The sequence below is a fragment of the Mauremys mutica genome, chromosome 10 (genome assembly GCF_020497125.1).
Source record: "Mauremys mutica isolate MM-2020 ecotype Southern chromosome 10, ASM2049712v1, whole genome shotgun sequence".
Classification (NCBI taxonomy): Eukaryota; Metazoa; Chordata; order Testudines; family Geoemydidae; genus Mauremys; species Mauremys mutica.
This window is the reverse complement of record NC_059081.1, coordinates 781276-795671: the sequence shown is the minus strand read 5'-3', so window position 1 is coordinate 795671 and position 14396 is coordinate 781276. Positions and strand designations below refer to the sequence as shown.

The following is a 14396-nucleotide window of genomic DNA, read 5'->3' as shown; positions in this document are numbered from 1 at the left end:
GCGGGTGTGACCGGTGTGCACAGACCAGCCTGCGGCGGGGGGGAGGGTGTGTGACCAGTGTGCCCACACCAGCCTGCGGGGGGGGCGGGTGTGACCGGTGTGCCCACACCAGCCTGCGGCGGGGGGGGGATTGCATGCCCCGGGGGGGGGGGTTGCACAGAGCAGCCTGCGGCGGGGGGGGGATTGCTTGCCCCGGGGTGGGGGGTTGCACAGAGCAGCCTGCGGCGGGGGGGGGGGGGAAGTGCCTGTGCCAGGGGTGGGGGGGCTGGTGTGACCAGTGTGCTCACACCAGCCTGCGGGGGGGGCGGGTGTGACCGGTGTGCCCACCCCAGCCTGCGGCGGGGGGGGGGGATTGCATGCCCCGGGGTGGGGGGTTGCACAGAGCAGCCTGCGGCGGGGGGGGGTTGCATGCCCCGGGGCGGGAGCGGGCACTGTGACGGCAGCGCGCAGGGTAACGCGCGGAGCTGGCCCCGCGTTCGCGCGGCGCGGCGCCTTGCGGGCCGGGGAAGCGGTCGCTGGAGCTGGTGCGGAGCAGCCGCGGGAGGGAGGCGTGTGTCTCCAGGCTGTCGCCTGTGCCGGAGGCCGCCCCAGCCCTGCGTGACTCCCGGCGGCCGGGCTCGGCGCTCGGCGCTCGCGGCGCGGAGCCCGATGCGGTGCATGGCGGTGTGGCTGCTGGAGAAGCGGAGGCGGCGGCGGTGCCTGACCCAGCCGCCCTCCCTGGCCCTCGGCAGGGACATAGCCGCGTGTTGAGCGCTGTCCGGCGGCGGCCCGAGCGGGGCGGGAGGGAGTCCTGCCCAGCGCCGTGTGTCCGGGGCGCCTGGCCGGAGGCGAGCGGCTCTGCTTCCTTCTCCGCGGTTGCGAGGTACGGTACTAGCCCCCCTGCCCGCCAGCCTCTCGCCTCCATCGGCCGTTCTCGGCGGCTCCGCGCCCGTGGCGTTGACACAGACGTGTGGCCAGAAGCCTGTCTGGAGTCCCCATCGGCAGCTGCTCCAGCCTGGGCTGCTTCCACCCCCGCCGCGCCCAGGGCGGCAGCCCTTGCTGGGGTCCGTGTTACCGCGGGCTGCTGCCCTGGGTTTCTGACGCGAGCTTGCAGCCTTTCCCAAAATGTCTGGGCTTGAGGGGCACCTCCCTCCGGTGCCAGCCAGGGAGCCCTGGGGCGCGGACAGCAGGCAGGGGCGATCAAGGAGAGGGAAAGGTTTGCGAACCACTGAAGGTGAGACAGCAAAATTACAGGGCTAGTAGCAGGTGCACAGGGCATAGGTGGGTCCCTGCCTCCCAGTGCTGCAGGCTCCTATGTAGCATGGCACCTATGCAGCCTGCACAGCGTCCTCTTCTTCCATTGCTGTAGACTCCTGCATAAACAGGGCACCAGCAAAATGTGTTCCACTCTCCGAGAGGCATGGGCACCCGTACACATGGTGCTGGCAGAGCTGGCCTGTGAGTCTCACCTTCTGGTACCACAGGCTAGCTCCTAAGTACCTGTGGTGGCGGCACACCTGATATCTGCACTATTGCTTCCTGATGCTGCGTGTTCTGTGTTTTCATGAAGTGTCCATGCACCCTACCCTGGGTCCCCATCTCCCAGTGCTGCAGGCTTTCATGCACAGCCTACATATTTGTCTGAGTCTCCCGTCACTGTCGGGTCCTGTGTACATGCAGTAGATGTCTAATCAGCTTGTGGCTCAGGCATACACACAGTGTGCGCACACAATAAATTGTCAGGGTACATCTCTGTTCCTTTCTTCCTGAGCTGTATGTGTCCCTCCATAGCTACCCAGAAACCCAGTTGTAGGGACCTTCCTTGTAATTGTCTCTTGTATTAATACCTCATCATCTGTGCGTGATTTCTCTGTCTAGATCAGACCAGTGCTCCATCTGGTCTAGTATCCCGTCTCTGACGGTGGCAAGTATTGGAGGCTTCAGGGGAAGGTGTAAACATCCAAAGTGGACAGTTGTGGATATTCTCCCCTCAGGCTACCCTGTCTAAAGTAACCATCGTCCATATAAATGTCGAATCCCTTTCTGAATCCTGTTGTGCTCTTGGTTTCTCTGATATCAGTGGCGATGAGTTCCATAGGTTAATTAGGTGTTGCATAAAAAGTTTTCCCCATTCCTTAGTGTTACATTTGTTAACACTTTCAGTTTCATCCTGTGTCCCCTTGTTTTTGTGTTATGAGAGGGGGGGAATAGGAGTGCAGAATCTATCTTTTCAGTTCTGGTCAAGTTCCTATACCGGGCCTACTACCATGGCATCTCAACACCTCTTTTTTATTTTGATGCTTCTCTTATATCCCCTGTTGTTCATCTCCTCTCCGAACTAAACAGTCCCAGTCAATGTCTCTGCATAGGAAAGTCTTTCCAGGCCCCTAATCGTTTTCCTCACTTGTCTTTGAACTCCTCCTCTTTCTCCTTTTTCTAGCTACTTAATACCGTCTACCACCTAGATTCTCATACTGTTTCTATCTCCATCCCTCTGGTTTTATCTCAACCCACTTAGTTGGGGCTGCTGCTCTTCATGGGATTATAGATCTTAAGAGATGGAAAATGCCTCTTAGCCCACATCAAAACTCCTTTTCCAGGGAGCCTGGAACAGAATTGTTCCCCACAGGGTTCTTTCCAGCCTTGCTTTCAGTGTACCAAACAATGGAGCACCTACCACTTCCCTCAGGAGACAGCTCCAGAGCCTGGAAAATATTCTTGCATAGCTTGGTAAGTGTACGTGCTACAAATCCCTGTCCCCAGGAGTTTGGGTGGTCAGACTTGGCCTTCTCACTGGGCCCTTCTTACAAAAAACATTTCAGACCCAGTGTTACCTCTAATCCAGAAGAATGTAGAGGACCAAATTCAGAGGTGGTGCAGGTTAGGCTCCTTACAGTGAGACTACCTTAAGCCTGCCTAGGACCTATTCTTCCAATAGGGAAGGAATCTTAAGGCTTCCATCCTGCAGGTTGCTCCAAGAGGAGGGATCCCAGCACCAGCATGGAATCCCACTGAAGTAAGTGGAGAACTGTGCGGTGGGAGTTGCCTAAATTACAGTAACATGCCTCCTTTAATTTATATCCTCTCACCCACTCTTATTAGCTGCTTTCCTCGCTGTCTGCCTCTTTCCCAGCCCTGCAGCGTGTGTTACAATGTAGACAGGTTCCCTTCCACTCAGCTAGACTCTGGGCCAAATTTAGAGCAGCAGTGTGTGAGCATGGAGGCTGTACGTTACACTTGGGTAAGTGGGACAGGTTCAAGCTAGTGTAATTCATAAGCCGAGGGGGACAGGAAAAGTGTGAGCTACATCAGCGCATGCTCTTGTAGACTTTAATTCTTAGCCTCTGTTTTGAATCTGGTATGCTGTCATGCTTCTATTATTGTAAATTAATTACATCAGGAATGCTGAATCATGGACCTAGAGACAACTTTGTAGACACTAAAAGGATGAAAGTCTCAGTGTTTAAAGTTTCTTTGACTGTTGTTTTTTCTTGTATTCCTCATATGAAAACCCATGTGGAGACCATAGCAGACTGGGATGTTCACATTCACTTGTAGATCTCTCTGCCACAAAACTTTCCTCAGATTAAGCCTGAATTTCCCTTTCTTAATTTCAGATTGATCCTCTTGAGTTACACTTTGTTGGGCCCCCTGAAAAAAAAAATCCTTCACCGGTGTTTATACCCATGAGATCTTTCTAGACTGTGGCATGTTCTCTCCACCCCCCGCCTTAGTCATCACTTACCCAAACTAGACTGATGTAGCTCTTAATCTCTCTTTCTAAATCAATCCCTCCAGCCCTCAGACTTGTTCTTCTCTAAACTCCTTTCAGGTTATAGGATAGGAGAAAATACCCTGCGAGAATGGTAGAAGAGCCACAAGAATGATTAAAGGATCAGAAAACATATAGACTCCAGGAACGCAATTTAATTCGTTTAACAAAGAGAAGGTTAAGGGTTGACTTGATCACAGTCTGTAAGTATCTTCCTGAGCAGGACTGGCTCCAGGCACCAGCCCAGCAAGCAGCTGCTTGGGGCGGCCAACGGTGAGGGGCGGCACGTCTGGGTCTTGGGTGGCAATTCAGTGGCGGGTCCCTCACTCCCTCTCGGAGCGAAGGACCTGCCACCGAATTGCCGCCCAGGACTGAAGCGGCGGCGGTAGAGCTGCAGATCGCGATCGCGGCTTTTTTTTTTTTTTTAAATTTTTGCTGCTCGGGGCGGCAAAAACCCTGGAGCCAGCCCTGTTCCTGGGGAACAAATATTTGATAATGAGCTCTTCAGTCTAGCAGAGGAAGGTCTAACATGATCCAGTAGTTAGAAGTTGAAGCTAGACAAATTCAGATTGGAAATAAGGTGTACGTTTTTAACAGAGTAATTAACCATTGGAACAATTTACCAAGGGTCATGGTGGATACTCACTAGCAATTTTAAAATCAAGATTGGATTTTTTTTTCAAGATCTGCTCTAGGAATTATTTTGGGTGAATTCTATGGTCTGTGTTATTCAGGAGGTCAGACTAGGCCCTTATGGCCTTGGAATCTGTGAGTCAGACCGGGAGCTCAGTATCCTGTCTCTGAAAGTATCTGGTAATAGCCGTTTCAATGGACAAGGAGATGAATGGACAAGGAGAGGACATGTTCCATACAAATCCCTAATCCTATTGTTAACCTCACTAACAATTGGCCTTACTGTATTGTGGCGCTGAGTTCCACGGGCTAATTATGCCTTCTGTAATAAAGTGTTGTTTCCTTGTGTAGGTTTTACATTTGCTGCCTTTCAGTTTCATTAAGCACTTGTTCTTATGTTGAGAGAAGGTAAGGAAAGGTGCCCGTTTTGCCTTCTTTCTGCCATACCTTACTATACATACCTTTATCATGTCCCCTCTTAAATTGAACAGCCCCAGTGTCTTTAATCTGTCTTCAAACAGATGTTTTTCCAAGCCTCTCATAATGTTCTTTGCCCATGTCTGATCCCCTTTACTTCTGCTCTATCTCTGTTTAGCTAGATGACCAGAACTGAATACAGTATCCCCAGGAAAAGTGTCCCACGGATTTACAGAACGGCATTGGAATATTTCCATTGTTCTCCATCCCATTCCTTACAAAGCCTGACTTTGTGTTTGCCCAGGTCTCATTCCTGGGGGGTTACAACTATTTTAGAACCCAGTGAGGTGTGTGAGAGGTTCAATTTCATGTGGGTTCTAATGTGCATTATCTTGCATTTGTCAACACTGAGGGTGAAATTCTGGCTGTGTTGAATTAAATGACAGAACTCCCATAGACTTCAGTGGGGCCAGGATTTTGCCCTGAATTTCATATGGCCCACACTGCCCATTCTCCTAACTTTGTGAGTTCCCTCTGAAGATCTTCACAGTCTTCTCCAGTCTTGACAACCCTAAATAATTCTGTGTCATCTGTACCTTTTTGCCACCTCCTTGCTCACTGTCTTTCCAAGATCATTAATAACAGCACTGGTTGTAGAGTGGATCCTTGAGACACCAATTGTTAATGTCGTTCTGGCATTGTACCCAGAACTGAATGCAGTATCTCACACGAGATCCCACTAGAGCCACATGGAAGGGTTTTGGTCACCTTCTTGTCAGTATGGCCTGTGTGTGCAGCCTCAAAATTGCAGTGTACTTCTTTGTAGACATATCCCGCTTCGGCGGCACTTCAGTGGCAGGGGGTCCTTCACTCGCTCCGGGTCTTCGGCAGCATTTTGGCGGGGGTGGGGGGTCCTTCCGTGCCAGAGAAGACCCGGAGTGAGTGAAGGACCCTCCGCTGCCAAAGTGCCGCCGAAGACCCTGACTGCCACCGGGTATTCGAATCAGGCCCCGCAGTTCCTAAAGCCGGCCCTGCCCAAGCTATTCCAGGCCACTCCAGGCAGCCTGCTGGCCCGAGCCCCAAGCCACTCTGGGCCACCTGCTGGAGCTGAGCCCCCGCTGGCTTCCCGGGAGAGGGGAGTAAGGAGGGTTGTGGCAGGTAGGGGGATCTCATGGAGCAGTGGGGAATGGAAGGACATGGCGGGCGGGTGGGGAGGGATGCCTCGAGCTGTGGGAACCTCTATGGGGGGCACTGGAGTGGAGGAGAAGAGGGAATGACTCACCAGGCAGTGGTGGGCAGTGGGGACCTCAGGGAAGGGGTGGAGCGCAGGCAGTCCCAGGAGTCCGGTGGTGGCCACACCAGGGGAGGCTTAGTGTCCCCTGGCCTATTATACCTGTCGCCCATGACAACGATACTCAATGTGGACCACATCCTGAAAGAAATCTTTTCCAAAGCCCTGCTACTGGCCTTCAGACAACCCCCCAACCATACCAAGCTCATCATTAGAAGCAATCTCCCCACAGACCAGGACACACCCACTCAAAGCAGCACCAGATCCTGCCAGAACAGATGCAAAGCCTGCAGATATTTTTCCACTGCTACGATGATTAATCCATAACCAGAGGTGGATTAATTTTTATTGGGACCCTGGGTTCAAACAACATTTGGGCCCCCGGAACTGGGAGGTGGGGGAAGGAGGGTTAGGCCAAGGGAGACATGGCTCTCCCACTTTTCAAAGTTATGCTGTGAAACAGGGAGAACAGGAGTTCCCAATCTCCCTTCTTTATCCCATTCAGTATTTTAGCTACTTTTCTCATGTCCTCTCTTCTTCATCTCCTTTCTAAAGTAACAGTCCAAATCTTTTCAATCTCTCTTCATAGGAGAGTTTTTTCAGGCCCTTTATCATACTCATTGCCCATCTCTGACCCCCCTCTATGTCTACAGTATCCTGTGTGAGATGTGTTGGCTGGTACTGCACACACGATTGTACATTAGGCCACACCATTGATTTACATAAGGGAATTATAATATTTTCTATGTTGTTCTCCTTCCCATCCCTTATGCTCTTCACATCTTGTTTATAATTCCAGTTGCCCATTGAGCAGGGGTTTCCATTGAGCTGTCTGCGGAGCTGCCCAGATCCCTTTCCTGAGTTGATACAGTTCATTTAGAACTCTGGAAAGTGTATGAGAAGTTTAAGATTTTTCTTCTAATGTTCATTGCTTTGCATTTATCAACACTGAACCACTTGTCCTCGTGTTACCCATTGCCCTAGCTTGTTTAGGTCCCTCTGAAGTTCCTCACAGTCCTCTCTGGAGTTAACTCACCTAATTAACATGGTACTCTTACTCTGCCTCCTCCCATCCCACCCTCTCTGCATAATGGCTTTCTTGGTTTATCCTTCCCATTGGGGGTCAACTTGTTATCTGCCTTTGCACAAGTACATGTGGGAGTGGGGGCACAAGAAGCCTTTTCTCCTCTTGTAAGAACAGAGCACAGGAGTAGTCCCAGTGAGCAGGGACAGCCAAGCCCTTGCTCTCTCCCCGGTATAAGTCATTTGGAAAGGGGCAGAGATGTCAGGGCTATGTCCTCCCTTCCACACTGGCTAGTGGACCAGGGCTGGCACCAGGCAGAGCAATCTGTGCCATCCTGATGGAGCTCTCCATTTGCTCGGCACAAAATCAAAGCCTTGCACTGCTAGGTTCAGGGGCTGCCCAGTGAGGGGAGGATGTCCTGGCTGAACGGGAGGTACTGAGCCCTTTGCATATGGCAGCCAGTGGAGGGATGAAGGGCCACAAGCAGGTTAGTGCAGCAGGTGACACATTGTCTTGTCCTGCTCTCTCCCCTCAGGTTATGCCACTCTCCAGGTTTTCTGGATGCCTTCATATGAAAGAGAAAGGTTGAGATTTGCCCAGACTTGGCATGACGGTCCTTAGGTCCTGAACCAACATGGCAGCTGGAGAGTCCCCTCCCATAGGAGGTGTCTTCGTCAACCTGCATCAGGTGAGGTGGAAATCCAACAGCAATGACTCTGGCCCTTCCTAAGGAGCCCTGTTCTTGCAGGACTGAGTGCAGAGATCTGCCTGTGCTCTGGCCAGGGCATTCACAGCATCTGGGGACGTCCTCGTTGGTCTCCCAAGTGCCTCAGGCCTCGGTGAGAGCAGGGACAGGCATGCGCACGGGGTGCGCCCTAATGCCCATGGGCCGGATCCAGCCCCTCAGGGCTTTGGATCCAGCCCACGGGATTTGCCCCCGTGGTGCCACAGGCCCCGTGCTGCTCTCAGAAGCGGCTGGCACCATGTCCCTGGGGCCCCGGGGGGGGGGGCAGAGGGCTCCCTGTGTTGCTCCAGGCACCGCCCCCCACAGCTCCCATTGGTCGGGAGCGGGGAACCGTGGCCAATGGGAGCTTTGGGGGAGGTACCTGGAGGCATGGCAAGGGCAGCGCGCGGAGGCCTGTGCCCTCCCCCAGGGGCTGCGCCGGGACGTGGTGAGCAGGGTGGCGTGGGCAGGGCTGCTCAGATGGGGAGCAAGTGGGGCAATTTGCCCCGGGCCCCACAGGGGCCCCCATGAGAATATAATATTGCAACTTTTTTTTATGGAAGGGGCCCCCAAAATTGCTGTGCCCCAGGTCCCCTGAATCCTCTGGGCAGCCCTGGATGTGGGTCCAGGGCAGGCAGGCAGGGAGCGTGCCACTGCAGGTAAGTGGCGACGGGCTGGAGCCTGAACCCCTCCTGCACCCCACCCCCCAACTCCCTGCCCTGAGCCCCCTGCCTGCACCCTGCACCCCAACTCCCTGTCCTGGGCCCCCTGCTGCATCCCTTCTGCATCCCAACCTCCTGCCCTGAGCCCCTTCCTGCACCCCGCCTCCAACTCCCTGCCCTGAGCCCCCTGCCACATCCTGCACCCCTCCTGCACCCCAACTCCCTGCCCTAAGCCACCTGCCTGCACCCCCATGCACCCCAACTCCCTGCCCTAAGCCACCTGCCTGCACCTCGCACCCCTCCTGCACCCCAACCCCCTGCCCTGAGCCCCCTCATACACCCTGCACCCCTCCTCTGCCCCAATCCCTTGCCCTGAGCCCCTTCCTGCACACCGCACCCCTCCCACTCCCTGCACTCCCTCCCGCACCCCAACCTTTATGATGTTCACCTTTAAAAAAAAAATAAATAAAATTCCCTGGGTGCACACCCTAATGAAATGTGCTGCATACTCCTATTGCCAGGGAGTCAAAGTGGAGAAGACAGTGCATCGCTTGGGCTTGGCTTCAATGGCAGCTGTATAGCTGAAGCCTTTTGAAAGTCAGACTCACACTCCCTGCCTTATAGGGGTGGCTGACGCCTGGGTACTGAGGTGAATGACAGTGACAGACAGACGGACGGGCAGAGTCTTGCACTTCTCAGCAGTACCACGGCTTTTCTCCCCACTTCTCCCTTTGTCCCCATCCTCCCCTCTGCCTCGTGGCCCTTCTGGGCAAGGAGAACTGGACACAGCTGGCTTCAGCACCCACCAGAGCGCAGTCCCACCAAGTGCTCCTTACAGGACAGAGTAGAGGGCTAGGGCCTGCTGGGTCTGGTTTCTATGGGGCGGCAGTTCCCAAATCCCTGGGCAGCCCACAGCAGGGTAGCAGCTCCTGGCAGCTTGCAGAGTGCCCCCAGCTGGGCTGCTGGGGCTGAGAGCAGGCTGGGAGTGTGGGGGGGAGGTTGGCTGAGGCCATTTTGCTGCCTGTTCCAGGTCAGCACAGACAGATCTGTCACAGTTGGGCCTCCTGTTACCATGGAAACAGAGGAGTCCACCACAGCTCAGCACTGGCATTTCGGGCTATGCTGGTGGAAAATTTTACCAGCTGCTTCTGCTTAGGAAGTGGAAGGGGCAGAAGTGCCAGAGCTTAGTGTTCAAGCTAGTGTGCTAGCCTCTGTACAAGGAAAAAGCGGAGCACTGGCGTGTGCATCCTGAGATAAACAGGCAGCAGGTGAGAGACTCCTAAGTAAACCAGCAGGGTTCAGACACCCCAGAGACTAGGGGCACAGGCCTCATCAGAGAGGGGAGAGTGTGGGGCAGCCAGTGTCATAGGAGCAACTGTGGGGAGGAAGTCTCACGTCTGAGTTCCTCACTCACTGGGGCCTTCAGAGTGGGTTTGAGACATTAGCCCCTCATCCCTATTGAAAGAGGAAGCTCTAGGACACAGTACCACCCTCACTACATACCTAAAGGGAGCAGCAGGATTGTAGGGTGAAAACTAGCACAGACTCTGCAGCCGCCTGAACTGAGCAAGGGGAAGTTCCATCTAAACACAGGATATGTTCCTTATCTGTGAGAGCAATTAGGCAATGGGATGGACCCTCACTAGTAGGTGTTGTAAGCGCCTTCCCTGGGGAGAGACTGGAGCAGCACAGACAAGGTACTAGTGGCTGTGATGATGAGGAGAGGCCATTGGGATGTGGGGGGTCCAGGCTTGGGGGCCCTGCTGTGTTTTTTTTCTGGCTCTCAGTTCAGATTGGGGTTCTGCCTCTAGGTACTTTCATAGCCTGCATCACTGTGGTGTGAGTAGCTCCACAGTGTTTGCTGCTTTGTGGTAGCTCCTGAGCTCATGCGAAGTGGTGTGCCATTTGTGGGGCCCTGAGATCTGGAGGGCTATACAGGGCTTGATTGCTATCCGGCTGTTTCTGTGCAGGACAGCAATAATGCTGAGGAGGCCTTTCTCCCCGCCGAGGATGATGAGGATTTGGATAAGACCTTGTCAATCAAGAGGTTTGGGGACCTGATAAGCAAGTCAGCATCAAGGGATCTGGAAGAGCAGAGACGCAACTACAGTGAGAGAGATTTTGAATGTATGTAGGTTTGAACACTCTACCCGCCTCTGTGCCCACAACTGTCCTTCAAACCAAACCCCTCTATACTCTTGGGGCTCAGTCTGGTCTGCAGATCTCAGTAATGTGCTGTTTACCCGCTTCCTGCAGACCGTTAAGGAAGTGGTTGCATATACCCAGTCTCAACCCCATGCCTGTAGCCCCCATTCTCTGTCAGCTACTTTTTATTGTCACCTCTTGTGTAAAGGTTTTGCCAATTTCAGTCCACAGGATAGCATTCCTCAGAGGCTGGGAATCCACTCGCCTCCTCACCCTGGCAACTGGGAACCATCACAGCAATTTCCACAGAACTTAAGTTTTCTGTTGAAAAACATCTCTTGACCTTATGTCTGTGAAGAAACTTCCAAATGCAGCCTGAAGACAAGCTGCCTTTCTGAATCTGCAGATAAACAGCTGCAAAGCTCCTGGTGCCACAGGTTCAGGCATGCCTATAGCTTTCTCAATAGCAGCCATGAAACCGACCAGAATCATGTTCTATGCAATGGTGTTGTACAGGGGCAGCTCTAGGAATTGCGCCGCCCCAAGCAGGGCGGCACGCCGTGGGGGGCGCTCTGGCGGTCGCAGGTCCCGCGGATCCGGTGGACCTCCTGCAGATGTGCCTGCGGAGGGTCCGCTGGTCTCGTGGCTCCGGTGGACCTCCCGCAGGCGTGCCTGCGGATGCTCCACCGGAGCCGCAGGACCAGCGGACCCTCCGCAGGCACGCCTGCGGGAGGTCCACCAGAGCTGCCTGCCGCCCTCCCGCGGCACGCCGTCCCAAGCACGCGCTTGGCGCGCTGGGGTCTGGAGCCGGCCCTGGTGTTGTAGCCACGTCAGTACCAGGGTATTAGAGCGACAAGGTGGTGAGGTAGTATCTTCTACTGGACCAACTTCAGTTAGTGAGAGAAGTTGGTACAATAAAAGATATTACCTCATCCACCTTGTCTCTCAGAATCATGTTGGTTTCATTCTGCAGCTGCTTGGGGAACAGCAGGAGAGGCAGGCATGGGAGCTGTTCACAGAAGGGCCAGAGCAGCAGAGACTGCCCTCAGCAGCCAGGGGTGAGGGACAGAGAGGGAAGCCAGTAGATTTAGTCTTCTGGCTAGCAAGTGTCTGACAAATTTTCCAAGCTCTGGTGTTTCACTGCACGTCAATTTAATTTATTTTCCAGTTTAGATTTTGTGAGACACAATCTCAAATATGTTATTAAATTTCACATATATCACACATGCTGCTTTCTGGTTGGCCACTCCTTTGGAACTTCTGTCAAAAAAGCACTGTCGTCTCTGTTATAAACCACGCCCAACAGCTGCTTATTGCTCATGCTTCCATTTCCCCCTAGCTTCCATATTTTCAAAACATCAGTGCACGCAATCACCTGGACATGGAGTTGCTGAGCACTAACAGTTGTGCCTTAAGATGACAGATTCTAACACCTGAATAGATTAGTGATCGAACTTCCACTCAGAAGTATCACCTGCATATATAGGTGTTAGTGCTGGAAGTGTGTGCATGGAGGTGTTTGCTTGTACCAGCAGGACAGAGGTTTCTCTGAAAAACTGACTCTAGATTTTTAGTGTCCAATATTTTTCTGGAGAGAGAAGGGAGCGTTATTGAGTGGTGATTGAGATGCTCATTCCTCTTTCCTTTTTTGGAAGTCAGGACCACATTTGTTTTCCTCTAGTCTTTTGATGCCTCTCCACTTTATCCAGGACTCTTCAGAACTAATTATCAATGGGTCAGTAAATTCATGAGCTAATTCTCTTAAGATCCTAGAATGACATCATCTGAGCCCACGGAATTGTATATGTTCAGATTTTACAAACGTCCCCTGCTCCTTGTCAGGAGCCATTGTACAGACTCTTCCTTCCAGATGGATTGTTCAAACTCCTTTTCCATATTTATCTTGTTGAAGACAGATTTAAAAGGAGCGGCTGAGGCAGAGCTTTCCAGGTGGACAAGAGAGGCCGTGGAGCAGGGAAGGAGAGGATGTGCTGGGTGCACACAAAGGGGCAGAGGGCCAAGTTGGGAGGAGGTACCAAGGTGCAGGTGAATCATGGGAGAATGTGCAAATCCTGTATTTAGAAGAGAGATGTGGTGGTTTTAGCTCTGAGATGTGCTTTCTTGTTACGAATGCTCAATCCTGACTCAGAAGGCCCAGTGCACAGAGGTCGAGTGTAGAGTTCCTCTCTTCTGGTGGCCAAGCAGGGATATGCCAGCCCTTTCTCAGCACTGTTTCGGGATAGAGATTGCAGAATCTCTTGCTCTTGGCAGGCAGCTCAAGCCTTCCGTCAGGTCAGTGTTCAGGTTCTCTGTCTCAGCTTAACTTGCCACATGATGACCCATTTCAGTGGTCTCAGAGGGGAGAGACTGGGCTTGCACCTTTGTTTGTGCCTTTATGCTGGTGAAAGAGCCCCGGTAGCACTGGTGGATTTAGTTCTGTCATTCCCCCCCCCACCCACTTAATAAGTCTTAAGCAATTCAGGCCTTGCACACTCTGGAGACTCTCTCGTGAGCAGAGAAGAGCCAAGGGAGTGGAAGCTGGAGCAGCAGCACAAGGGGGATTTTCGGTCTGCCGTCTGTGTAAAGTGCTTTGGTTCCAGTTTGGTTTTGGGCATGAATATTTAACTCAAATGGCCAATGAACATTTTGGGTGAAAGAAACTTTTGTTAAAGAGTAAGAGCTCTGCTCCTTCAATTGATGTCTGAGAGCTCATAATACACGTCCCTGAAGCACCCTTCTGCCTGGCCAAAAGCTTCTCCAGTAGGACCAGGGCAGGGCAGACTCAACAATCCTGACATTTCTAGGGGGAAAAAACAAGCCCAAAAACCAAACAAAATCCCCCCCACCCAAAACACCATCACAAAATGCTTGAAAAACCAAACCAAAGCAAAACTGGAACAACAGTGAACCTGGCTGGCTTGTGTGCAGAGGAGGGGGTGCAAGCTCCCATTTTAAACAGTCCTTTGTAGGCCACTTTTCAATCCAAGCAGATTTGATTGGTTTATGATAGGAAAGAGGGGAAAGCCTGAAATAAAAGCGGATTGCACAAAATGTGGCAGAAAGAGCTGCTGCGTAGATCCAAAGCTGCACACCCTGCGGAGCCACCAGTGTTTTGGTGACTTCCAGCTGCCTCTCTGGCTGTCTCAATGTCTCTGCTCCAAGTCCCACAGAGTCAGTGTGTCTCCAGCAGGTTGTCTTGGGGAGGCTCTCTGTCTCCAGTAAAGCCCTGTAAAAGCACCTTTCTTTCCTTTCATGTGGAATGATAAGTTTATGTTTCCTAGTACACCAGTGTGGTGACAATTAGTGTATTTGAGGCAATGCACAGTAATGCCACTCATTTCTTCTTGTTGCACAGTCCCTGTGACTCCTGTGGCTTCATACCCAGCAAATTCCTTTCTGTGGATTGGTTTAAACTAAAAGCTTGTCTCTTCTTGGTTTTGATCCAGATTTTTAAAAAGTAGCCTTCCATTGGTACCTGGAGGCCCAAGTTCTATCAAACAGGTCACTAAGGACTGAATTTGCACCTGCAGTCAGGTACTGGGCCGCCTACATGATTGTGCTCTCATGGTGCACCTGGAATTAGAAGGCCCTAAAAGATGTGGCCTCTAGCATTTTTGTGGACAGAGGAGGGCGGTTTGTAAAAGGTCTATCCTACTTCTGCCAGGCTAAGGAGCACAGGCAGCCTGTTGGCCTTGAAGCTCTCAGTAGCCCACTGGATGTGCCCTCCCCTGCTGTGCAGCGCACTGAGC

The 14396-nt window shown here is 52.6% G+C and overlaps 1 protein-coding gene across 1 annotated transcript in view; it reads left to right on the top strand.

The window, feature by feature from the left end:
• The first annotated feature begins 511 nt into the window (after window positions 1–511).
• The window catches only part of SLC4A3 (solute carrier family 4 member 3), an 86048-nt gene continuing 72163 nt past the window's right edge, over window positions 512–14396 (top strand). Inside the window, exons 1-3 of the mRNA XM_044978494.1 lie at window positions 512–862; window positions 7652–7804; window positions 10473–10629. Of these exons, the coding sequence (XP_044834429.1) occupies window positions 7751–7804; window positions 10473–10629 (211 nt within the window). The 5' untranslated portion in view covers window positions 512–862; window positions 7652–7750. The remainder of the gene's footprint in view (window positions 863–7651; window positions 7805–10472; window positions 10630–14396) is intronic.